Raw genomic sequence first — 24,751 nt, 5'->3', positions numbered from 1 at the left:
TATTGATGTGGTATTCAAACCATATAGGTTATGTTACAAGTTGGTACAATTAACTTGTTTGTCTGCTCTGACTTCAGGTTTTCCTTAATGTATAGCAACACTCACTGCTGTGGTTTTCCTATATCTTTGCAATATAATTTGTTCTTTTATTTTACAGCATGTAATGATTGTCTGCCTTTCACCAGTATGCTGCTTCTGTCAATATCCTCATTGAAAAATAGGCATTTTAAGGTTTTCTATCTTATTTTTCAGATATCTAGTATCAGTATAGCAGCACTTCCACACTTGGCTCAGTAGCTTATTTTTTGTGCTATGATTAAAATGGAATTATTTCTTCTTTGTGGTTTCTTCTTCAGATTTATTAATGTCTGCCCTATCTTTTATTTATAGATACAAAGTTTTAATGATTTCAGCCCTAGAAAATGTGTCAAGTCCATTTGTGCCAGCTTTAATGCACTTCTTAGTTTAAAGATTCTCCTGTAACATTATTAATTGTAAATGCTAGTAGTTTGGTACCAGCTTCATTTAGATGAAAACCATCTTTCCTGTATAAGTGACCTTTCTTCCAAAAGCTTCTGCAGTACCTACTGAATCAAAATTTAATAGTAAAAGCTCACATTCGTGAGAACAGTGAGCCAGTGTAGAATTTTTTTGAAAATCATAACCAGAATTTTTAATAGGCTTTATTGATGGAAAGAGATTTGTTAGAATACATAAAATGTTTGATTTACAGTAAATCTGTGGATACTGAAAATGCAAAGTGGTAGTTGCCAAAGCAATAGGCATTCAGGTATTGGTTGTCACTTCAGAAGGACTAAGCAATAAAAGATCATTTTGTTCTACTGTTGACTTGGCACAAGATGTTCAGAATCCTCAGCAGAGCGGGAGAATCAGGCTAATAAAGGTGGATGCATGGTATACGGGTAGGATTTGGTTGTAGGAGTTTGAAAGTTGAAGACAGTAAGCTAAGAAGCTTAACATCTTCAGAATAAGAGGGAGTGAAGCTTGTAAGTGCGTCAAGCTGTTTGCTTAGATCTAGACTAAGGAGCTTAAGTAGCTTATAACACCACAAGCTCACTAGCTCCGGAGGAAGGGACTTACAAGCTGTGCAACAGCTACACTTCAAAGGCCTTACAAGTACTGCTGATGAAGCCTGCAGGGCTTCTAGAGAGCACGTCAAGTAAATCTGTCCATCTGCCTGTTTCTCTGCAGTATCTGAGTGCTTCCTTTTGTTTCCTCCTTATAAAGTTATGGGCAACTCTCCTCCCTGGAGTTATCACAGCGTTAAATACCAGGCACTTTAAAATCAGGAGGTTCTCAAAATTAGTCATGTCTTTTATACATATTCTGTCCTCCTTTTCCTCACTGAAAAAACATACTATTGTGCATGCTAGGATGTACCATTTTTTTCTGATGAAATGTTGTATGAAGAATTTGAAAAGGATGAAGAGTCCCCTGCCTTTATAGTGGGGGATAGAAACTTATCTCAGTTGTATAGTTGTGAATTAGCTATCTTTGGCGTCTTCAGCTTTAAAGGTGTTTGTTTCTTGTTGAAGTCTTTAGGACTAGATCATTACAAGTGGCAAAGTTGCACTGTAGTGCTGTGGTCCCATCCAATTCCCATTGAAATCAGTTGGCTTACTTGGGGTCAAAGGCTCCTGCAAAGCAGAGATGGCTGCATTCACAAACTTTTGCTCTGCAAAATAACTGTCATGTTCTTAAGAGTTTCATTACTTACCAGTCAAAAAATTACCTTCATAATGGTGCTTTCTTGAGTAATTTTGTCATCTTGAGCTTGTTCTGTCCTGACTTCATTAAGTCTATTGAAGATGCACTTTAAATTACAGGCATATGACCAGTTTTCTGTTTTGCTCTGACTACTTGCTCCCCTAGGTATTTAGCTTCTGTATTTCAGAGTAGATTCTTACATGCAGTTTAGTATTTTTGTCCATACAGACTGGAAGATGGATCTTCGTAAATTAATATCTCACACAGTTTAGGCTAATTTTGCAAAGTAGTCTTTCGGGGTATTTTATGCTGTTTACAGTTACATGTAGTAAGTTATACTAAGAGTAGTTAAAATCACAGTATAGTTGAGGATGGAAAGGACCTCTGAAGATCGTATAGCCAGAGCAGGGCCAGCTGGAGGAGGTGGCCCAGGACGGTGTCCAGTTGGGTTTTGAATATCTCCAAGGGCGGAGGTTCCACAACCTCTCTGGGAAACCTGCTCCAGTGTTTGATCACCTGTACAGTTTTTTTTAAAAAAAAAAAGTATATGTTTAAAAGGAATTTTTTGTATTTCAATTTGTTCCTTTTGCCTCTTTTCCTGTCACCAGACAGCACTGAGGAGAATCCAACTTTGTTTTCTTACTCTCCCTCATCAAGTATTTATGCACATTGATAAGATCCCCCGTGAGCCTTCCCTTCTCCGAGCTGAACAGTCCCAGCTCTCTCAGCCTTTCCTCATATGTCAGGTGTTCTAGTCCCTTAATCATCTTTATGGTCCTTCACTGGACTTACTCCAGTATGTCCGTGTCTCTCGTACTCTTGCCCAGAGCTGGACCAAGCACTCCAGATACATCTCATCTGTGCTGAGCAGTGCTCCCTTGGCCTGCTGGTAACACTCTTTTTAATGCAACCCAGGATGCTGTTGGCTGCCTTTGCTGCAAGGACATGTATCTGGATCATGTTTATCTTGCTGTATGCCAGGATCCTCAGGTCTTTTTCTGCTAAGCTGCTTTCCAGCTGATGGCCTCCAGCCAGTCGTACCTCAGCCTACTGGTGCATGGGGTGTTTCCTCCTCAGGTGCAGGACTTAAGAGTTCAACAAATGGAAATGCAATGAGATTCCTCTTGGTCCATTCCTCCAGCCTGTTGAAGTCCTGCTGATGGCAGCACAACCCTGTTGTGTATCAGCACTCCTCTCTGCAGACTTGCTCAGGATACTCTCTAGGTCATTAATGTTGAACGGTGTTGACCCCTGGGGTACACCACTAGTGAGTTGCCTCCAGCTGGACTTTGGGCTGCTGATCACAACCTTAGAGGTCAGCAGTTCAGCCAATTTTCAGTCCACCTCACTGTGCATGTATCTAATCTGTACTTCATCAGTTTGTCAGTGGGGATATTGTGGGAGACAGTATCAAAAGCATTGCTAAAGTTGAGATAAACGACACCTGCTGCTTTCCCCTCATTCACCAAAACATCTCATCTCAGAACACCAAACTGACTAATACTAATCACCTTTCTATCCTTCATATGTTTGGAAATGGTTTCCAGGACATTTTCTTCCATCTTCCCAAGGATCAAGGTGAGCCCGCTGGCTTCTATTTCCTGGTATCCTCATCTTTGCCCTTGTTGAAGACCAGAGTGACATTTGCTTTCTTCCAGTCCTCAGGAGCCTCCCCCAGTTGCCATGACCTTTCAAAGATAATCAAGAGTGGTCTCACAATGATATTGGCCAACTCCCTCACCACTCACGGATGCATCCCATCCCATGAGGTCCCATGAACTTCTGTATGTCCAGTTCATATAAATGTTCCTTAACCTGATCTGTTCCATTGAGGGTAAGTCTTCCCTGCTCCGGACTTTCCCCTTGGCCTCAGGGACCTGGCATTCCTGAAAGTGAATCTTAGCAGTAAAGGCTGAGGCAAAGACGGCATCGAGGATTCTGGTCCTTTATCACCAGGTCCTGTTAGTTTGCAGTCATATGCTATAGACCTTGGTCTGTATGTGCGTGTAAGTGTGTTTACATGTGGGCTCATTTCCAAACAAACAAGCCTGAGGTTTGTGCTGATTTCCCAGACAAGCTCTTCCTGTTCAAGGCTCAGGATGTCAGCCAGCTGCCCCAGTGAGCCAGCGATTCAATTGCAGGGGAAGTTCAGCTTGGGTGAAAACAAAGACAGCAGTACGCATTTTCCTTTTGGTTTTTAATTGCTTCCGTCTCTGTATCTGAAACATTTTTCTTAAAAATACTTCACTTTGCAGGTGTAGCCTCATGGACTTTCTCTCATCATAGCCTCTCTTATCATTTGTAGCCATTAGAGAGTTCAAAATACTTTTGGCAGTGGAGTTAACACAGGTGCCCTGGAGTAACTCCCACTGGGATAATTGCATTCTTTTTATTTAAGGTCCCCTTTTTGTCAGCTGTTGTCTAAGGGTTCATTTCATGTCATGAGTTGTGTTGTGCTGTGCTGTCTGCCAGAGAGGGTTGTATTTCACTGTGGACTTTTGTAGGGCTGAAACTTTTGCATGCAAAGTAATTTTTTTTTTTTTTTTTGATACTGGAAGGACAATCCAATAAACCATTTTCTTTCTTATTGGAAATTGAAATAGTGTTGCTTTCTTTGGACGGAAAGAAACGTACAGGCTGGATTTTGATGTCTCGTTGATTTTAAAGCACAACCTTGGCTGTAGTTCACAATGAAAAGATGGTGCAATTTAGGTGCTGCTTTGACATTCAGGAGACTTGGCCTGCAGTCCTAGTTCATCTAGATAAGCATCTTCACTGTATCTTTTTCTCACATCTGAAATCGGGATGATGGTAATTCCTATCTGTTAGGGGTGTTCTGAGGATGAATTGACTATTACTAGACTGGGATTACAAAGTCAGTCAGTCATTATATGGGAAATGATATTCAGGCCCAGAGATTCCTTTTTTGTGGTTAATTATCAGATGAAAGATCTGATAAGGACCCTGTACACCAACATGTGCAGGGGTCTAGACCAAGGTCACTGAAGTTCTTGGGTTCACAGTGGTTTATTTGCACCTTGGATGAGATGCTTGTATACAAGTAGAGGAGAATAAACCAGTTTGACACTCAGTTCTGGAGAGCAGCAATTGATGCTTCTGCTGAAAACTTTTGTAGCATATGGTTTGGATTTCTGTGCGGTAGGAAAATGGAAGATGTGGGGTAGGGCTCCTATTGTTTCTTCTGGGAATTTGAGGAAGTAAATAGTAGCTGATAGGCCATGTAGCCTTTGCATGGTGAGCATGATGTCTCTGACATGTGAGATCTCTGACACATGTAGTGCACAGGAGGCCACGGCACATATGGTAAGTCTTGATGCATTTTGTATTCCTCTCTTTTCAGCCAGTCAAAATTTGAGCTTAGAAAAGAAAACATGAAAGCAGAAATCTGAACATATGGCAACCCTAATTAAGGGGGGGGATGTTATTTTTTTTCACCTTCAAACTCATTGCAGTCATACTGACCTTAGTGCTCTTTCCTTTCCTATGGTGCGTTCAGCTCTTCCCATGAAAAGTTTGCTTTCCTGAGCAGGGAGACTTAGTAAGCATGTGCAATCAAGTACCTGTATTTTTTGTTTCATAAGAAATTATGTGCTTTCAAAATTTATTTTCAAACTGTCTCATAATTAAAGTCACATTTCAGGGGGCTTTTGTGAAGAAACACGAAGGATGCATCTGCTTTTGGAGACTGAGACTGAGATCCCTTTTCTGACTGATAACAGAAATGAGTCTTGAACCTAGATTTGACATAAATCAAGCCAGTGTCTTTGCTGTTGGGTTTAGAGTCAGTCTGTCTTCTGCTTGGGGCTATTCTGCTTCTTATGAAATATTCACTGGTCCAGACAGACAGTGTGACTTTGTATAACTTGATGGTGAAGGAAAATTTGTGGGATAAAGCAGACCCCGGTTCAGGTTCTGTCCCTGCTCTAAATCAGGTGATTTACATCCTAACTGAGTCCATAGGCAGTGAGGTGATAGTGTTTATCTGCTCTCTTTCTGATCTTTCTTCTGTTACACATTTTCTATTGTGGCCCTGAAAAACTCTTTGATTAGCTGTCATGGTCCAACAAAAAATATCTTGCAGACAAATTCTTGACCAGCTCTCTCAGAATTACTTAGTAAGTTATGAATTATAGAACAAGGGTGACAGTGTGTTCTAGGTAATAGTACATAGGGTTTCCCATTTTATTTAGTAAGTCTTTGCTAAAGTCAGCATCTCTGTTTAGATCCTTGGCTTGTTTGCAGCTGCTGTATTCCTACTTAGCATATGACAATATAAGAACAGGGTCTAACACTGTCTTTCTCATGATCAGAGCTTTGTTTTTCCCTTTTCGTGTGATTCTCCATAATTTACCTAGCTTGACAGTGTGTCTTAGTGGGTTTTTAATTTTGCAGAACTTGAGTTGATTTGCTTTTGAAAAATTAACCAGTCCGTGCCCTTGAAAAGTCATTGCATCTGTTATTACCTCCACATGTGATAAGTTTAAGAAAATGATTAGCAAAGGTGTCACTCATTTCTGCATGCTGTATATCAGATCGGACTTGCTGTGAAGTAGCGAACCATATTAAAGCTGTGAAATCAGCCCTGCTCTACAGGGACTACAACCAGCTGCACCAATTTTACTACGTTTTTCCCTTGCAGATTCAGGAATGATTGGAATGGAGTTTGACAGTTTATTTACAGATTTGCTGTGACTGACAGGATGCCAGAGGGGAAATGTTTGTACTCCCTGAAGATAGTTTTTGGTAACTAAGGCTAAATATCTGACAGGACTTCTGTTACAAAACAGAGTGTGATCAACAGTTGTGTTACTGCAGAACTCAGTGCATCTTTTCATTTAAAATACAGCTAAAAGTACAGAACTAGAGCCAGCACTTGCCTTGATGTAGTGTCCGTACAGAAGAGATGATGTGCAGCACTGGTGAATTCAAGCCTTCCAGTCCATTTCTGATCCCTCATCCCTAGAAGAAATTAGGGAAAGGAAGATCAAAACCACTCACATGCTGCCTTCTTTCCTCTTGGTCACTGATTTTCAAACTTGAAATTTGTAGGTTCCATAAATTTTTCAATATGGGACTGGACCTCTTACATGGTAAATTCAAGTCTCCTTGACAACTGACCTGCTTCCCTTACTTTATGGGCTGTCAAGAGTTCACAGACCATGCATTGAAAACTTATGTCCATGTGTGTGATGTTAAGGTTCCTTGCAGTTTAACCTTGAAATGAATAAAATAAAATTAATCTTGTTTTCCTCTTACATTCATCCTTTGGCTTTGAAACCAGGGCAAATGGGCTTTTTCTTTTTCACGATCATGTCATTCTGTTTCTGATTGTCAGTGTAAATCTGCAGTAACCTGACTACACTATCCTCATGGTGTATAAAAATCAGTCTTATACAATGATGCTTTGAAAACAGAAACCTTTTGGAAGAAGATGCGTGAGCTATATACCGTATTGTATACAATATACGGGTAGTAATATTATACTCTGTATTCCCAGAAATAGTATTAAACATTTGATCAGGAAAGTATTTTTTTGTTCATTAATAGCTCTTTGTTCATTTAAGAGGCACAGAAGCTTTTGTACATTGAAAAGGTTAATTATACTCAGAGTAAAGGTACTTGAATAAATTGTGTGTTTTATGGGTAGCAGAGGTTGAAGGTGGGCAGATTTGTCTAGCACAGAGAAAAAATATATTTTTATTGGATTGTTAGGTGTTAAGAAGTCCTGCCAACTAGCCAAATGTAGACTGAGTATTCATGAGCAAGAGATACTGATACATTGCAGGGGACAGAAAATAACGCACCTGAGTGCCTGTGTCCTTACTTGCATTTAAGCTAGTCCTACTGGTTATGTCTAGTATCACAGATTTTAGTAGGGTCAACTTTTTTCTTAATAGGTTTTTTTTGTTGTTGTTGTTCTGGCTGGATTGGTAATCTACTGTAGACTGGATTCTTTGCTGTATATTTTTGTTAAAGTAAGGCTATGCATCAGGAAAGAGATACAGAGCACAATGAGCAAAACTAAATGAGAGAAGGCAACATGTGCCTTTCTCAGTCATGATCTTCTAGTGAAGTATGTCCCTTTTTAATACTTATGTGCCAGGGGTCACTTAGAAATACAGTGTATTCTACTACAACTCCAAGGAAGATTTCTCTGGTTCTCTGGGTATTAGATCATCAGGCTGAAGCCCATCTCCCCAGTGATGGGGTTCTTCCAACGCAGTCTTTACTGTGGATGCAGCAAGGTTGAGAAGTGAATCCTTATTTGTATTTTTTAATTGTCAGGAATAAAGGACATATTTCTGGGAACAGGGCCTGGCATCCACCTCAGCCCTTTCCCAAGTAAATTCTCTTCTCATTAGACTATATGGCCATAGTTACTCTGGACCTGTGGCTGTGACAGTCCTGGCTGCATGGTAACTTTTCTGTAAGGGAAGAGTGATGGTTGCCTGTGTTCACACTGTTGTTATCTGTCCTGGTGCGTAGTTGCTGGCTGGGGCTAAACCACGACAGTATCCATGCAGTCAGGCAGTTCCTCAGGGAATGGGAGTGGTTGCTATTTTTTGTGATCTTGACTATTAAAAAGCTTTTCCTGCAGCAAATCTAACTTTGGCATGTCGCAGCTTAATACTGTCAGGCTTTGTTCTGTCCGTCCTGGCTATGTAGAAAAGAGTTTATTCCCTTTGTCCTTGTAGATGCTTTTTTATCATGTTTCCACTAGGTTTAATGTTAATACTGCCTGTTTATAAAAGTAGAAGCTCTGCCCTTAAGGGTGAAGCAAGGTTGCCCAAGGTAGTGCAAGAAATCATTGATGGTGTAGGGCAGAAATACAATCCAACAGCCCTGAATCCTGCTTTCCAGCTGTAGTTCTACTCTAATGCCTTTTAACAGATAGAAGACAAAAGTTGGTGTAACGTACTTTTGTTAGGGTTCAGACAATCCTGAACGTGGATCATAAAATCCTTAGCTTCCAGGTTCTCCCTGTGGCTGTAAGAAGGTGTTGGGTGTCCACTGAGCTGCCGTACTCCTGGCTGATGGCATTGTTCCTGCCTTGATTAGTACATCATGCTGCATGTGCAGGCTGTGACTCTGTGAGCTCTATTAAAAGATACTTTTGTGCTTTTTAAGACCCAAGGAAAATAACCAAAATAGTTAAAGAATAGTCAGTGACCACGGTGCCTAATATCATAGTTAAAGTTCTTCAGTAGTTGGATTATCTTATTAAAAAAAGATTAGATGATACAGCAGGAGTGGAGCGCTTTGAGACGAGCAACAGAGTTGTGAACTGGAATCATGAGTATTAGTGAGACTGTCATCCAGAGCCTAAAGACAAAAGCATAATTACCATGAGAAGGTCATTTTTCTAAGTAAAGGACAGTTGTAAACTGCCTTTACCAGGAAAAAAAATCAGTATTTGTTGCATTGCATCATTGAATTATTCATCAAGATCAGACACTTTCTTGTTCAATTTACTTTGTCATTTTCTTCTAGCTTATTCTCAGCAGTTTGGATGAAAATATAACACAGTAGCACCTGCTTACAAGAGACATTCAATTCACTAGATGTCTTGATTGGAAAGACATTTGCTTTGGTCCAAGCTAAAATCAAATGCTCTTTGTTTTAGTGGGATATTCATGTTTTATGGACAAATAACTCGAATTGGTAGTATGATATCTTTCTGTTAACCTATTCTTATTATTTCAGTGAGTTATTTCAGGCCGTTAATTTAGAATGAATAAGATTTACTCAGGGATCAGATCCCGCATCTTTTCTTCCGTTCTATACAGCCTCTGTTGAAACAAGTAAGTGTTTTCCCAGCAGTAAGATATGATTGTTTAGAAAGGTGTAAACATTCCTTTTTCTGAAATTGCTTCATGTATATAGGTGAAAATAACACTCTCTTAGGAAATTCTAGGCATGGTTAGATTGTTTCAAGACCCTAGTCAGAGTACTGAAATGAGTAAATAATAATTTCTCTGTCACTTCACAACCTTTTCTTCTTATACACAAGTATATAGAGAAACTCTGGTACACAAGGAGATCAGAATCTGCCCCCATATGTTCCTCTCACCATGATCCTTTTTTTTCTCTTTTGTTGCTTTCCCCCATAATTTACTTCGTTTGCATATTTTAGTGTTTCATACCATGGTGCCTGAGTCAATTTTCTTTTGAATAATTAAACAGGTACATGCCCTTGGAAAGTCATTGCACCCTTTATTGCCACTTAATGTGTTAACTGTGAGGAATTGGGGAAAGATGTTGTGCATTTTTGTTGGCTGCTGTTTTATGCAAGGACTGGTTATAATGTAGTGAATGGGACTCAGAGAATGTGTTGTATTTTGGTGTATGTGGTGAACGACATCTCGGGTACCCAGAGGATGTACCTAGATGGAAAACCTTGTCATTTTGCCATTTCAAAGGAAGATGTGAGCAGCCTTTTACTTTAAAAAAAAAAAAAAATTTGTTTGATAGAGTCAGTGGCTGTTCAGTGATGTCCCATACTTAGATGGGGCTGGGTTTTAGGTAGTGGAAGGTTTTGGCCTCTGCAGAAGAAAATTTAAAGGAAAGAATTGGTCATGAGCCCTCTGTGCAGTTGGTTTGGGAGAAGGGGAAGAGAAAGAGGACAGACCCGAGGAGTTTTGCAGCTTTTTAATAAAGGTAGTGGAAACTTCTCTGGAGGTGTGGCAGAGTGAGACAGGGGGTTGGGGTGGGTGAGGTGCTCTGGGGAAGGTTGGGTTAACACGGAAGTTTCTGTAAGCAGTGGAGAGCTCCAGGTTCTCATTAAAATCCCGAGCCAGGTGAGCTTGAGCGTAGCTGTACTACAGATGCAGCTCTAGCGGTGAGATTGTAGGGATTTGTTAAAATTGTGCTGGCTTGGATAACTGAGTCACTATTTCCATTGTAGGAACAATGAGCGCGCACCAGGGTAGGCCAATGACAAAACGTGCTTTGCTAAATTGCATTTTCTTTTGCTATTGTCTGGTAGTCATGCTTTACTTTCCCCCTCCTTTTGCTACTGCATACTCTTAATTGTAAACATATTTCAGTGTCTTTTGTCACTCCAAATGACATTAAAATGTCAGTTTGTCTTCATTGCTCATTCAAGCCTTACTCTTTGCAATTAGGATGCTACTAGAAATTTATATTGATTTCTGGGTGGGTGTTTTCCTTAGGATAGGACATATCTCTGCCTAAATGTTACAAAATAAACTAAGGCAGTTTGTGTTCTTTAATGCCAACAAAGAGGTTGTTGGGATTGTTTGATGCGTTACTCAGCATGCAGGGAGTGCTGGGGAGAGATCCCGGCTGATCCCTGCGGCCAGGGCAGCTGCCTGACTCCAGCTCCGTGGCAGGGAGGTGAAATCTCTGCTCCGACTGTGGATGGCAGAGAATTCCTTTAAAAGGCAAAACTTCTGCTCAGTCAAGCTTGAGGAGAAAGTGCAGACTGCAGCTTACGCTTTTGATGTTTGAGTTGATTAATAAACGTAGAAATAGAAGGAAAAGGTTATGACAGGGTGGTTTTAGATTCAGAGCAATCGATAGTGATTTGTACAGAGAAAAGGGACTCCACCCATTGATATCGTTCTTTTCTCTTGGCCTTTGGAAAAGCTTACCATAGAATTGCCCAGCTGTGATTAAAATTCCCCTGTGCCAGCATGGCTGATGTGTTCAGCCAAATGCTAGATGAAATGCGTCCAGTTTTGGGGTTCATCAGTGAGAGAAAACACGGGGAGTATGACAGCAGTTTATAAAAGAGCAGCATCTAAATTGAAGAGATTAACATCTCAGGGAAGGCTACAGGCGCAAAGCATACCTAAATAATGATCATTGGTTAAAAGGCATCAGTGCCTTGGAGATAAAGAACTGTTATAGATTGTAAAAGAGATTATCAAAATCCCTCAAACCAGACAGTCTTAATGATGCAGATCATGAAATGTGTGGTGACTGAGATTTAAATGTGTGTTTTGATAGGGATTGTATGATCGCTCATCAAAAGCTTCAGACCTGTTGTTTTTTAAAGAGTGTTTTCTTTACTATCTGAATCAAATATGTCAGCCCTGCAATCTGTGGCAGGTTAATTGAAATGCAGCGAGAGTGCAAAATCTGAATCAAGCATGAGGTTGGCAAACTTTGTTCATCCTTTTATTTATGCAGATCTCTAAAGGTAACCGCTTAGCTTAAGAACTGTTGATGAAATGGGTGTGATTTTCCATCCTTCCTTAGATTGGAAGGATTTGGGCCATATGGAGTCTAAAGCAACAATTTCAAAGATGTTATATTTGACCGGATTGAGTGAATGTATAGCAGGAGCTTGAGGAACGTCTTACTATAGTAGTATTGTAGTTACTTTTCAGTGTCCAGTGATGGACTTCATCTCACTTGAGTGAAATTCTGCAAGTGGCATGCTGAGAATACCCCAAGGTAGTTTTTGCTGTCTCCCTTTTCCTCATAAACTGTTGTTTAATTTTATGTGATTGAATTTGGTGACATTTAGTGCACATTAAAGGGAGGAATTTATAATGCTAGCTAAAGCATTCTTTGTGAGCTAAAGTGTTCTTTGTGAGCTGTTCTTGCTGTTCTGCCAAATCCATGTGCACCTCTGCCTCTGAGAAACCTGTGCCACACCATGCCAGAGCTTCTAATTGGGCTCCTGCCTTAAGACCAAATGATATTTCAGAGACTGTCAGCGGGAGAAAAAGAAAACACCACCAAATATGAATTTGTAAAAGCCTTTGAACTACAGTGTGAGTGAGGGGTTGAAGACATTCTTTCCTTCTCCTTAGCTGGACCTTTGGTTCCCATTGCAGTGGTCTCTTGGTGGTTTTAACTTTTATTGATTGTACGGGAACATGAAGGCAACTAAGGATGGTTCAGATACTAGGATGATCCACCAGGTCTGTGTGCCCACACCCCAGCTGGAGGGGATTGTGATAAAGGCAGGCACTAAAAAAACAACACAAAAAACCAACCCTATGCCATCAGGAAATCTCCCCACTTTCCAGTAGCACGAAGTTATTAGGGTGTTTGGGAGTGGATGTTTATACTAAGGGGTTGTATTGTTCAGTACCCAACAGTGTACCCTTCCTAGGTCTAATATTTCATTTAAAAGCAATTTGCCTGAATAAAATAAAATATGCATGATGGGTGAACACAGATGAGCTCTGTTAATGTATTCTAATTAACTTGCTAAAAATATTTTAAAATCTTAATAAGCTTAAAGAGAATTTCTGATGATCAGATGCAATGTTAATGAGCATGGCATAAAAACATAAGAAGGTAAAGTAGATAGCTGATTGGCAGTTGCAGTGCTGTCTGTATAGCTAACATTTGTGCAAAAAGAAAGATCTTTGGGTTAAATTTTAGCTTTTTGTCTTGGAAGCTAATTTCTCAAGATCTATTTCTAGAAAGCTTAATGAACAAAACATTAAAAAAAATTTACCTGTTTGATTTGGGGTAGAGTGGGGATTTTATTGCTTAATTATGCCTTAGAAAAACACGCTAAGGACATTTATAATAAAGTATCTGTGTTCTTTGTGTGTGGGAGAATGACTCTTTTCCTTTTATATATGCCATAAATCTCAGATTGTAGTTCTTTTTCTCTCCAGGCTATTAGGTTTCTGCAGACTGTATTTCATTCCTTAGCACCTATAGTTGCTTGGCAACAGCATCCAATTTACATGAACCCAGCCCCGTGAATGAATAGTTACCTGGAACCTTTCTGTACAGAAACTCCGAGAAACATAGCAGTTCTCCCATTCAGTATGACAATTATTAGGAAATATTAATTGCTTCTCTCTATTCATCTTTCTGTAGCCTTTATTTTTCAGTTAAAGGGGGAAAAAACTGTATTCTCTGTTTAGTTCTAGCCTGCCAGAGGTCACAAAATTCATTTATAAATAATCCACTTGGAAAGCAGCAGGTTTATTAATAACAGAACACTTTAGTAGTGCTCAGAGTCTCAACTGGTACAAGCAGTCCCCAGCGCTGTATTCTGTAGGTACAAAAAGAAAGAGGTTCAGAGGAGTGAAGTAACCCACCGCAGTTATGTATTAGAAGGTCAGTGTGGTTTTTTTTTTCTGATAGTAAGTTTGGTATAGTTTTTAGGGAGCAAAAGGAGCAAATGTTTCCTGCTCAAGATATCTGCTTCCCTTCTTGGCATATGGAACTTCATTGAACAAACAAAATAAAGAGATTTTCTGCCACCTCAACCTAGTGTTTTGTGAGCCGGTACACCCTCCTATCAATTAATTTTATTCTTGCGAAGTACTTTACAACCTGTAGGTTACTTCTATTGAGAGGACTAGGAGGTATTGAAAAGAAAAATCAAGAAGAAAAATTCTTCACCAGCACCAAACACAAAACCGTCTTACAGGACTAGGAGAAGAAGAGCTACAGGCAATATTTGGGGATGCCAAAATAGTTGTAATAATTCTTTTGAAAAATCTTGTAAAGAAAGCACCCAAATTGCCTTATTTTATAAGTTCTTTTCTGTTTTTCAGCTGGCTTATCCTTTGCAAAAATAAAATGATACTTGAGCCTTGACTCTTTTCTGTTGCATTTCTAGAGGCCTTTGTTAATGTTGTTGATAAAATGCAAAGACCAGTGTTGAGGGAAGCAGAGTAGTCCTGAGATCTGGTAGAGATCTGGTTTGCAAATCTAGATCCCAGACTGATTTTTCCCCAAGTTTGTGGTGGTTTGGGTTTCTCTGAAATCAAGCTACTTGGCAGGATGTTCTTTCCTCTCTTCACTCAAGTGGCATTCAAGGTCAAGTCATCGCACCCTGTACCTTTTAATTATGTCCTGTGGCTTTAGGTAATGCTGAACTTGCAGCTGATTATTATTATATTTTCTCCTGTGGACATGTCTTGCTACTGATGCACAGACTCTGCAGATTAACTAATGCAGAATCGAATGCATTTGTGATCCAAGTAATGAAGAGGCCTTTGTTCTATTCTTGGTTGTTCTACTGATTTTGTGTGACCTTGGGCGGCTCATTTATCTCCTTCCTTGCTTTTCTCATTTTAACCTTCGATGGATGGTGTCATATGTTGATTTGCCAATGTAATTTTCTATTTCCCTTAGAAGATTTGCAACGCTGAATATTGCTGTATATGAGGACAAATAGTTTTTAAAAATGAAACAATGATGGTTTTTGTGTTTCTAAATAACTCAGTAGCAAGCATTATTTACTGATGTGTGTGATCTGTAAAGCCACATGTGGTAATTATACACTTCAGAATTGTGATAGACATGGGAGGGTGTATATTTTGCTGCATTTCCAGCACGAATTTCTCATGTGTCAGAATATTGTGAGGAAATACTGAGCTGTGCTGCAGTGCTAGCAACAGAGCGCATAAAATTGTTGGGTTTAGTCAGTGGAAAATGCCTAAGGTAGCAGTGATTTTTATGTATTTATTTATTTATTTTTTAAAAACCCAATTTCTGGGAACATCTTGCGTGCTCCTGACTTTGCGTGAATGTTTCGCCTCGAGTCCTGGGAACTGAGCAGCAGGCATTGTAAGTTTGCATTTCCAGGGTTCCCAGAGGCGCTGATGTGTAGCTCAGTGCAGAGCCCCCCTGAACTCCGGGGCTTCCTGCGATGGGGACCGTAGGACACCTGATGTCCTACCACAGGACTCTGCAGAGCGTGTGTCTGTTGGAGCTACAGACCTTCAAAGCTGGAATATTCTCCCAAGAAGCCAGGCAGTTTTCTACTGCAAGGTTCTCTGTGATTTATCAGGAGTTTTTATAAACTGGTACTTTCCTACTAAATATTTGCATAGGCAAAATGACAATGTGCGGTGTCAGATACTTCTAGAGTAGACATTTTTAATGCTCTTACCAACTCTGCTCTTTTTTGGTAGTGGTTTCAGTGGTGAAGACATTTCTGCTAGGCACTGATTGTATACCAGCAGCACTAAGCATCAGTGCTTTGTGATCTTGAAATTACGCCTTTTAATGAGTACCAGAACTTAATATCCTTAGCTTATCAAAAAGAAAGACAAGATGCAATTTAATTGTGGTCTGTAAGTGCCAACACATAAAGGGGAAACACCAATCTCTAGTAATGTTTTAACTGGAAGGCTAAAGCCACAAAGATCAAGTGACTAGAAGTTTAAAGAAAAAAAAAAAAATCTAAATTATGGGAAAAGTGCAAATATTTAACTTAAAGGTATTAAACATGAAAACAGCCAGTAGACATAGTAAATTCTCTGTCACTTTGAGTCCTTCAGCTGAGGTTCTGCGTCATCTTCAGATTACTGTAGTTCCGTGAATGCAGAGCTGGTCTGGCTGGTGGGATCACTGTGTGAAAGTTGTGTGATCTCATTTAAGCAGATGGTCCACTCTGACCTTTTACATTTTTGGAGCGCTCTGTAGGTAGGTTATTAAAGACCTGAATGTGATGGCTAGATTTCAAATGTGGAGTTTGGATCTCCTCTAGGTTTTGTTTTCAGACTGGTACCACCTGCTTCAGAATATTTTTTGAGAATCAGTTAATTTGTCACATTGGTTCCAAATTTCATGTTTATTTGCTGAATGACAGGAATTCTGAAGTGGAAGGTGAAGGTAGAGGTGTTGCCAAGAGTCTACGAATAATTGTGGAAGCATGGGGTAAATCAAAGCAGGTTGTGCTTTGTTATGTTAAGCCTTTAATTGGAGCCTTGGCTACTTTATGGATGTTTGAACAACTGCTGAATAGTTTTTGTGGTGATGAAGTATTTTTCCCCAATGCACATTGTTCTTAAGTTTAACATTTCTTGGCATATCCAAACTTTGGGTAACAAAAGAGGAAAAGTTTGAGTGGCCAAAAAATAAAAAATTAAACCTGATGTAAGCCAGTTCCATTGGAACATGAACCCATTTTACCTTGCTAATTCATGAAATATATTACTTTATTTTTTCTTTAAGGAATTCATTCAGAACCAAGAATGTATCCAAGTTAGAAACAGCAAGGGTTTATTAAATTACTTCTAGTAATAATGTCTTCAGGAGAGGACTTTTCCCTAAATACATTTTCAGTCTTGACCAAACAGATTTTAAGGGGTCCTTCTGATTTGTCTTCCATTTCATTCCTTAAAAGCTTTAACAGAAATATTTTTCCAAAATACTCATCCTGTATCTACAAAAACTTTTGGTCTGAATCTCCTGCTTTTTTTCCTCCCTTGCTGTAAAATCTAGTGCCGGGTTGTGGATTTTTTTTTTTTATACATTACCACTGGAATTTATCCCAGGCTTCATCAAAATAGTCTGTCAAGTAGAGATCTGAGTCTCAAAAAAAAAAAACAAATCACAGCAAATTGATAAGCAATTGCAGCTTTGCAGTATTTCTACAAGAAGTGCAGATACTTCAGAGGTCTTGTTGTGAGCGTCTCAATATATATGTTATAACTGTGTTATGACTATTGATCTGCTTGTTCCCAAATAAGTCTTTACCATTCATGTACCAAAGTTTTCCCTGCTGTATAACAACTGCTGAAGTCAATGAAGTTGAATTGTCAGTGGGGTTGTATCTTGAGCAGATTTTGTTTCCTATAGTTCATCTTAGGCTGTGTGTATTTTTTGGGTGATCTGCAATAATTTAAGGTGCTGTTAAGAGAGAATTTATGTACATGTTTTTCTATGTTTTTTTTTCTGAAATCTATCAAAAAGGGAAAGGCTCTGAGTCAACATTAAATTTTAAATTCGTATCTGAAGTGAGCTAGACTAAGAAGATTTTCAGAATTAGGTGATTTAGTGTCTTTAAGCTTCAGGTTGTGAAATACCAAGTTTTGTCTTTATTGAAGCAAGGTCTTAGGAAAGCCAAATTTGGCATCCTCATGAAGAACAATTTCTGCTATTAGAAGTTGCTTGGGAACATAAGGTGACCTAGACTATCAGTAGCATACAAGGCTTGACTACGGGTACCATTCGTACTCTGTTACACTTAGATGTGCGTGCACATCTACTCATTTTAGTGGTTTTATTCTTGCCTTACAGCAGTGTGAGCAAGAAGAATTGTGTCTGTTCTCCCCTATATCACTGTAGAGACTTTATCTATGTAAGTAGCGTAAATGTCGAGAATATTAGCCATATTTGTCATTGCTGCTGAGAAAATCGAGGCTTTTTTCCCCTGTTGAATTACAGCTGGTATGATAGTAGCTGTAGCCTTAGAGGCTGATGATCAATTCTATCCTTAAAAGTTGTTTTTCTTCCCCAGGCATTGCATTTAAAAAATAAGAATAAATTCTATGTCTGGAAAATTTCTGACATGCATTTGAGCAATTGAAACCCTCAGTGAAATTAAAGCACATTACAAAATATGAAAACTTCTTTTCTTATAAGTAGGAAAACAGCCAACCTATATGGCAAATATGGCTTGCTTTTTTCTGTAATAAATTAGCTGATGCTTCAGAGCGAAAGTCAGAAACACTTCTAAAAAATAGTTTTTGAATAGCTTTTATGTATTTTTAGAATCGTAAATGTGGCTGAATTTGTTTGACTGTTTGGCTTCAAGCTTGTAATTTATGCACTCAGGCAGTTGTATTGGCCTAAATTAAAAAAAAAAAGGGAAAAGGGGAAAAGAAAAAAAGAGTGTGTTTCAGTTTACATTACTTTTGCCTCAGTCAGGTAGGTATTGTCTAATATGCTGAAGGCTGTTTGTGGCAGTCTTTTTTTTCTCTGTTATGAAATACTTGCAGATGTTGGAAGTGGTGCAGCACAACGAGGTAGAGAAGCAAGTGCCTTCGGAGCCAGTCCTAGAGCTCACAGGGACGTAAAGGGTGCTCGGTACCTTGTACATTATCAGCTTTAAAAGCGTATAGACAAGAGAAACCTTTAACCATAGTGGGAGTTTACTTTCACAGTCTTTATATGAATAAGAAAGATTAGCATGAATTTTGGAAGATTTAATATGCAAGGAGGATGATTTTGGAACATAAATGGGACAAAATAATCATATATTTTTGTTTTGGCTTTTTTTGAATGAAAAGCTAGAAAATACTTTTTTTGAAATTATAGTGTTTGGAGTTAATCAGAGAAATAAAGGAGAGGCTGGTACTTTTCTCGTTGCTTTCAAATTGTAAATTGCAGTTATTTGCAATCATGCTTATAGCTGGCATGGGTTCATGTGCATAATCAGCTGCTTTTTGAATGCATGTTCTATTGTTCTGTTTTATTTATGGATTCAGTTGTGATGAGAAAGACGTTACAAAGTTGTTTGGATGAAGGCTTGGAAATGTCTTTTAGGAGTTTTGAAAATCAGCGAGTGTCTGGAGTCTGGGGTACAACCTGGGGCTGTGTGTTGAAGAGTTTTCAGCCTCAAAATAGAAGGTCAAATTCTGCTTTCGGTACATGAGCCAGCAAAATTCTGGACTGGCACAGGCACGTTGTTACCGTCCAGTTGAACTGTAGCCAGATCCGTAAGCCCTGAGGTCAGGAGTCATCCCATCGATTTCAGCCTCCGGACCCGTCAGCAGTCTGATCTGACCCCACTCCTGGTAGAACAGGAGGCTGAATTTCTACCTTCAGTCTCCTTGCACAGATGATGTGGCAGCAGACTTTTGGTGCTAATTATCAGCACTAACCTCTGACTGATGCGAGTTTGCTTATGTGATTGTTTTTCTTAATAGCTATGGTTATGTGCCAAGACCATTAGAGGGGATGTCGGTCTGCTCAGGAGAGACTCGTGCTGTGTTACTGGTTCCACTGTCTCACTTGCTGAGTCCACTTGGGCAATGCTCTGAGTCTGCACTTTCTAAAATCTTTGTTTTTCCTCCACTTTTTGTCTTAATCTGCTTAAACAGCTTGCTTTTCTGGGAAGGCATCAGTTCTCTGTTCATAAATACACAGTGATGCAGGACTTCAGTCTTTTTGGGACCACTGACAACAGCTGAACACAAATAACAGTAGTTTCTCTTCTTAGACAGACTTTTTTTTCTCCCTGTGTGCCTTTCAATGAAAGCAATATTTTTGCTCAGAATAAGAGCCAGGAGATGAACTTTAAAATCACTCAGTTCTTGCTGGATCTGTGTGAAAGGCAGAATAGGGGTTGTTGTATGAGCAGTAACATATGTAGAGTGGACTGACTTGTCAGCCTTGTGTGGGAAAGTGCCTTATGCTCAGTCTTCCCACATAAGAGAACTTCTTGGGTCTTCCCCCTGCCTCTCGTCCAGTGGGAATTATTATTTTCACTGAATTTTGTTAGAACAGTTGCCACATTCCACAGCAGATAATAGATCTGTAGAAGATGTGCATATTGCAGGATGACACCATGCCATGTGCAGCTGCAAACACTTTCTAGATAGGGTTAAAATTCTGTATCAGCTCTCTCAAAAATCATTAATTTTTAAATAGGAAGGAAATAAACTGGTTGGTTAGGTACTATGCAGGGAGCTTTTAATTAAAAGATGTTTAAATCTGATTCTCTCAACTGTCAAAGAATTGAATTCATGAATTATGTTTGCTACAGTTGTTTTGTTTTGGGTTTTTTTTTTTTTCAGTAACACTGTATTTAAGTTCTTTCTGTGCACTGCCGTAGGGGATAGATGGTAGCTCCTGACAGATTCAAACACAGCTGGCTGAGAACACTGCTAGTGATGGATGAACGATGTCTTTGTTAATGCCCCTGTATACATAAATGATGGGCTTTCTTTCTTTATTTATAAGATGTATCCAATTACACATCTCAGAGCAAATGTCCACTGTTCAGTGAAGCACATAAAATTGGCATTAAAAAGACAATCCCTGAAATCAGTGATCAATGCGTTTTCCTCACTCTGTGGAGAGCGATTGAAATAAGAGGTAAACCTAAAATTCAGCAAATTCAAGTAAGTTCTTTTGGGACCTACTCCTCATCTGTAAGAAGTGACTGAAACTCAACCAGGGAAGCTGCTGCCTCTGCTCGGCCCGTACGCAGAGCTGCCTGTGGAAGTGCAGCGCACCAGGTTTGCCTAAGATCACTCTTCCACGTGGCCTGGATGGGTCAGTCCCACCAGTACAGCGGGTCAGACTGTTGTCAGACAGTGATGGCTAAGGTTTACTAGGCTGTTACCTACTGGGATATGTTTTGGTGAAGCCAGACATCCTAATTATTCCAAGTGGAGGAGAATGAATGGTTTTGCTCTTCATGTAGCTTCAGTCTAGGGTTTTTTTTTTGCTGTGTATCTGTGTGTTTGTACTCATGAGCTGATCCAGTTTAGAACTTGAGATGTCCACCCAACATTAGAAACTTCACAGTGTAAATTAAGTTAGTTTCTTTTATCAAGTAGGTTAGCTATATACTGAAATAATTCTTAAGTGTTTTGCTATGAAAGAATTAGTCTGGATTAAGATGGGTGTGCAGATAATCAGCATTAAACACTTTTAGACTGGAGATCTGTTTGCCCTCTTGGTAGATATCTAACTCGGCTAATAGTAGGGTAAATGTATGCTCATGACTGGTTTGTGTCAAATAGCTAATGCACTGTAAATTCACCCCTATTTTTCTTATGGTAGCTTATTTATATAGAAGTATCCTGAATCACAGTTATGGCATAAATTGATTATGTAGCCAAAAGCTGAATCTTCTGACCTAGCAAGGAGTAAGTCTCCTGTCCAGTCCTCAATTCCTAATGCAAAAGTGTTATCTGTTACGGGGGCATTGGAGTCAGCTAGAAGGCACAAATCAGCCCTACCTGGCCATCAGTTACAGTGCCAGTGAAAGCAGGCAGCAATATATACTGACAGAGCTCCGAAATATTTGCAAAGTTGCAGAGCAGAAGCCCTAAGAGAGACAGCTGGCGTGCAGATGGAAGTGCAAGAAGCAGTTGAGCTAAGGTATGTTCGCAGTTTTCACGGGGGTGGTTGCTGTTTGGCTTTACCTCTTCTGTGTTGTCCACCATGCTTTGCTGATGGTGATAGCCCAGCAGTTTGTTAAGCCCCTTTCCAGAGGCAGTGGGGAGCAAGCACACCTCATTCTTTGGTTTTAGCTGCTGTGAAGTGTAGCAAACATGTTTGTTTCTCATTCTGTCTTGCTGGCTGTCTCTGAAATGTGGTGTTTTCCTGTTGGATATGGTAGTTCTGCAAGAATTTATATTTGCAGCGAGGTTTAGCAAGACAGAATTAAGACTACTAGGCAAATCATTCAGAGTTCAGTTTGGTTTCTAGGAACAGGGGCTTACTAGTTATTTTTCACTGGTTTCTGTGCTATTATGTTGTTGTGATAATCTTGGCAGGGATCTGTCACTCTGTGTTGGTATAATTGAAATTTGTTTTCCCTGAGGAATCACTCTGCTGTTTGTTTTATTTGTTTACTGACATTGACAGAGATCCTAATGGCTTTTAAAACCTAATTTGTGCATCACTGAATATCCTCCAAAGAGGAAAATAAAATTAAATTTATCAGTAAAATAGGGTCCCCCATGCAATGCTTTGTCTGGGTTTTAGACTCCATCTGAGCACCTAGCTGTGGCTCTAGAAATGGCACGGTGAGCTGCATCTTCTCTTTATTTCTAATTCTGTCTTCAGGGCTTTTGTCATTAAGATACTTGAAAGGGTAAATGACAGTAAGTTATTTAGGGCATAAGTTGACCAACTTTGCCTTGTGAGAAATAAATTATCTTTGGTTTTATTAAAAAGGAGGTTAAGATAACAAAACAATAACCAAAGTAAAATTCCCCTTTTGGGAGGGTGTACATGATGGTATCACTTATTATTGGCATAGAGCAGGGTAGTTAAGTGTTTAGATTTTTTAAATATACGATATCAAAGTATTTATGCATTTATTTTGTTTTAAGCCTTTGAAGAATTTCAGTCGGATCGTTTGGACTGCTCACGTTCATAATGCCTTGCTGAATTGTGGTTATGGATAGATGTATGCCTTGTTGCATGCTGTGCTCCAGAGGAGCATGCACACAAATAAATGATGAGGCACAGGACAGACATTCAGGAATCTGAGAAGGAAGGGTGGGTTTCTTTAAGGATTAAAGAATGCAGGATAATTTTTTTTAACACCCACAAAGCTGTGGATTTGCATTGGATGAAGATTCAGATTTTTTTTTTTTTTATTTTATTGAAGTGACTTTAGACAATCTGTAATTACCTTTTGACACACTTCCTTGTCATTCAAGCATATAGGGATTGCCCAGGTTTCAGTGAACTCTGACGATGAACGTCACGAGGAGATAGGTTTGGAAAATACTGCTGATTTTAAAGGTTATCTGTCAGTTTGTATATATACAGCTATGAGCCAAACCAATCTGACCTCAAACCAGATAATAACACTCTGCCTTTCTTATTGTATATCTCTTTTGCAAATCTCCCTGACTTTGATAGCACTATAATAATAATAGATCTGCAATATTTATGTTGCCTCTTCCAAGGAAGTGTTCTAATGTGCCTTGGAAAGGTGGGTAATTAGTCTTATCTCCTTTTTTACACAAGGTAAATTAGAGGTACAGAGAGAGAGCCCAGACTATCTGACTCCCACCTCCTTGTTCTCATTGCATGGTTCAGTAGTGCAAATCTTGACAATACGCACTTTCAGTCTGATCTGTGTGTTGTATTGCATTGCAGTGCCCAGAACAAGGATTTTGGCTACTGGTGGTGCATCTCACAATAAAAAGATCTTACAGGTAAGTACTTTGAACTGAACTTGCAGTTACATCTGCAGTTTTATTTTGATGTACTGAATCCAAATCACTGCAGCTGCACAGGAAGGTGTGGATATGGGATTGTGAATCTGCTGCAGGTCTTCGGGCTTTTTTCAAGTTTAGTGTGGAAACTGTTAGCCCAATGCTAATTTTGTATTGAACTTTAAAGGTTTTTTTACTAGTTTTATGAATGTGTATCTGAAGCACTGGTAATTTCCAGGTGTCATCACTTACATCAAATCAATCAGCAAAGAAATCAAGAGACTTGATACGATACCTGAGATTTTTGTAGTTTTTGTCATTCAGACCAAATTTGGACCATGGATTTAAACCAGAGGGGGATTTTGCTGGTGCTGAATACTCAAAAAACCCCACTCCAAACAAACAAAAAAACCCAAACAAACCCCCAAGCCCTGCCCTTGTTCTGAGTATCTGTTACTTGTTAGCCTTGTGTCACATACTGGGGCGAGGCGACGCTTCTGTATAGTCTCCCTCTTCCCATCTTCCTCTTCTGCTGCTGTTGCTGCACATCCAGCCCTGGTTAAGATCCTTCATCTGTCGTCTTGAGAACAGAGTACTGCGTGCTTCCTGTTTCTGCCCACGGAGATATGGCAAAGACTTGCACGCAAATGGTGAGAGGCCTCTCACCTGGCTTTTGCTATCACAGAACTAGACATCTGGGTTGGGATTCATCTTGCCTGAATCCAGTCATCTGCGATGTGATGTCTGTATGCAATCTGTCAATCCTGTAATAGTCAGGGGAGATCCAGTCAGTTACAGTGCAAAGGAAACTGGATGGTGTTTTAACTTACCAGACGTAGATGTCTCCCTTCAGGTGAGCCAAAGAGCTTTCTGTACTCCACTGACTGCTTTGACAAGCTCCTCTTTGACTAGAGGTGCAGACACTGAGCCTGGAGGTAGATGTTTACACCAAAAGGCACCTGTCTTAATCCTGGGCTAAGTCCTGGCACTGAAATTAGTCACCACAGGGTGAATTGTTTTCTTGAGATGCCAATCCCTTTCCATCAGCTAGAGAGAGTCTAGAGGCCAGCCTCAACTGCACACCATACTCTTTGACAATTGCAATCATATGAAAGGAAGCTCGTCTGTTCTGTGAAACCTGAGCTGGAATAAATGGAGGTTGAAGAGCAAAGAGCAAAAAGCGCTCTCTCTCCTAAGGCATCTAAACCACATGTTTGTATAACCATTGCTTGTACAGCTGATTGGGACACAAACAAATTTGGCATGTTTTGCCTGTAGATGTCACTTACCTTCATCTGCTTTGGTTATTTTGCTTAGGCACTTGACGTTGGAAAATTAACTGATAGGCTAATTGCTTAAAACATTGGTCCCTACTGGAGTAATTCTACTAAGAATACGTCAGGAAAGAGATT

General features: G+C 39.6%; 1 protein-coding gene across 1 annotated transcript in view; it reads left to right on the top strand.

Moving 5' to 3' along the window:
* Window positions 1-24,751, top strand: part of XYLB (xylulokinase) — an 83,284-nt gene that overhangs the window by 45,602 nt on the left and 12,931 nt on the right. The window contains exon 16 of the mRNA XM_075705683.1: window positions 23,281-23,339. Within this exon, the coding sequence (XP_075561798.1) occupies window positions 23,281-23,339 (59 nt within the window). The remainder of the gene's footprint in view (window positions 1-23,280; window positions 23,340-24,751) is intronic.

The sequence above is a fragment of the Pelecanus crispus genome, chromosome 2, assembly GCF_030463565.1.
Source record: "Pelecanus crispus isolate bPelCri1 chromosome 2, bPelCri1.pri, whole genome shotgun sequence".
NCBI lineage: Eukaryota > Metazoa > Chordata > Aves > Pelecaniformes > Pelecanidae > Pelecanus > Pelecanus crispus.
The sequence above is the reverse complement of the archived record's forward strand: the minus strand, read 5'-3'. Positions and strand labels throughout refer to the sequence as shown.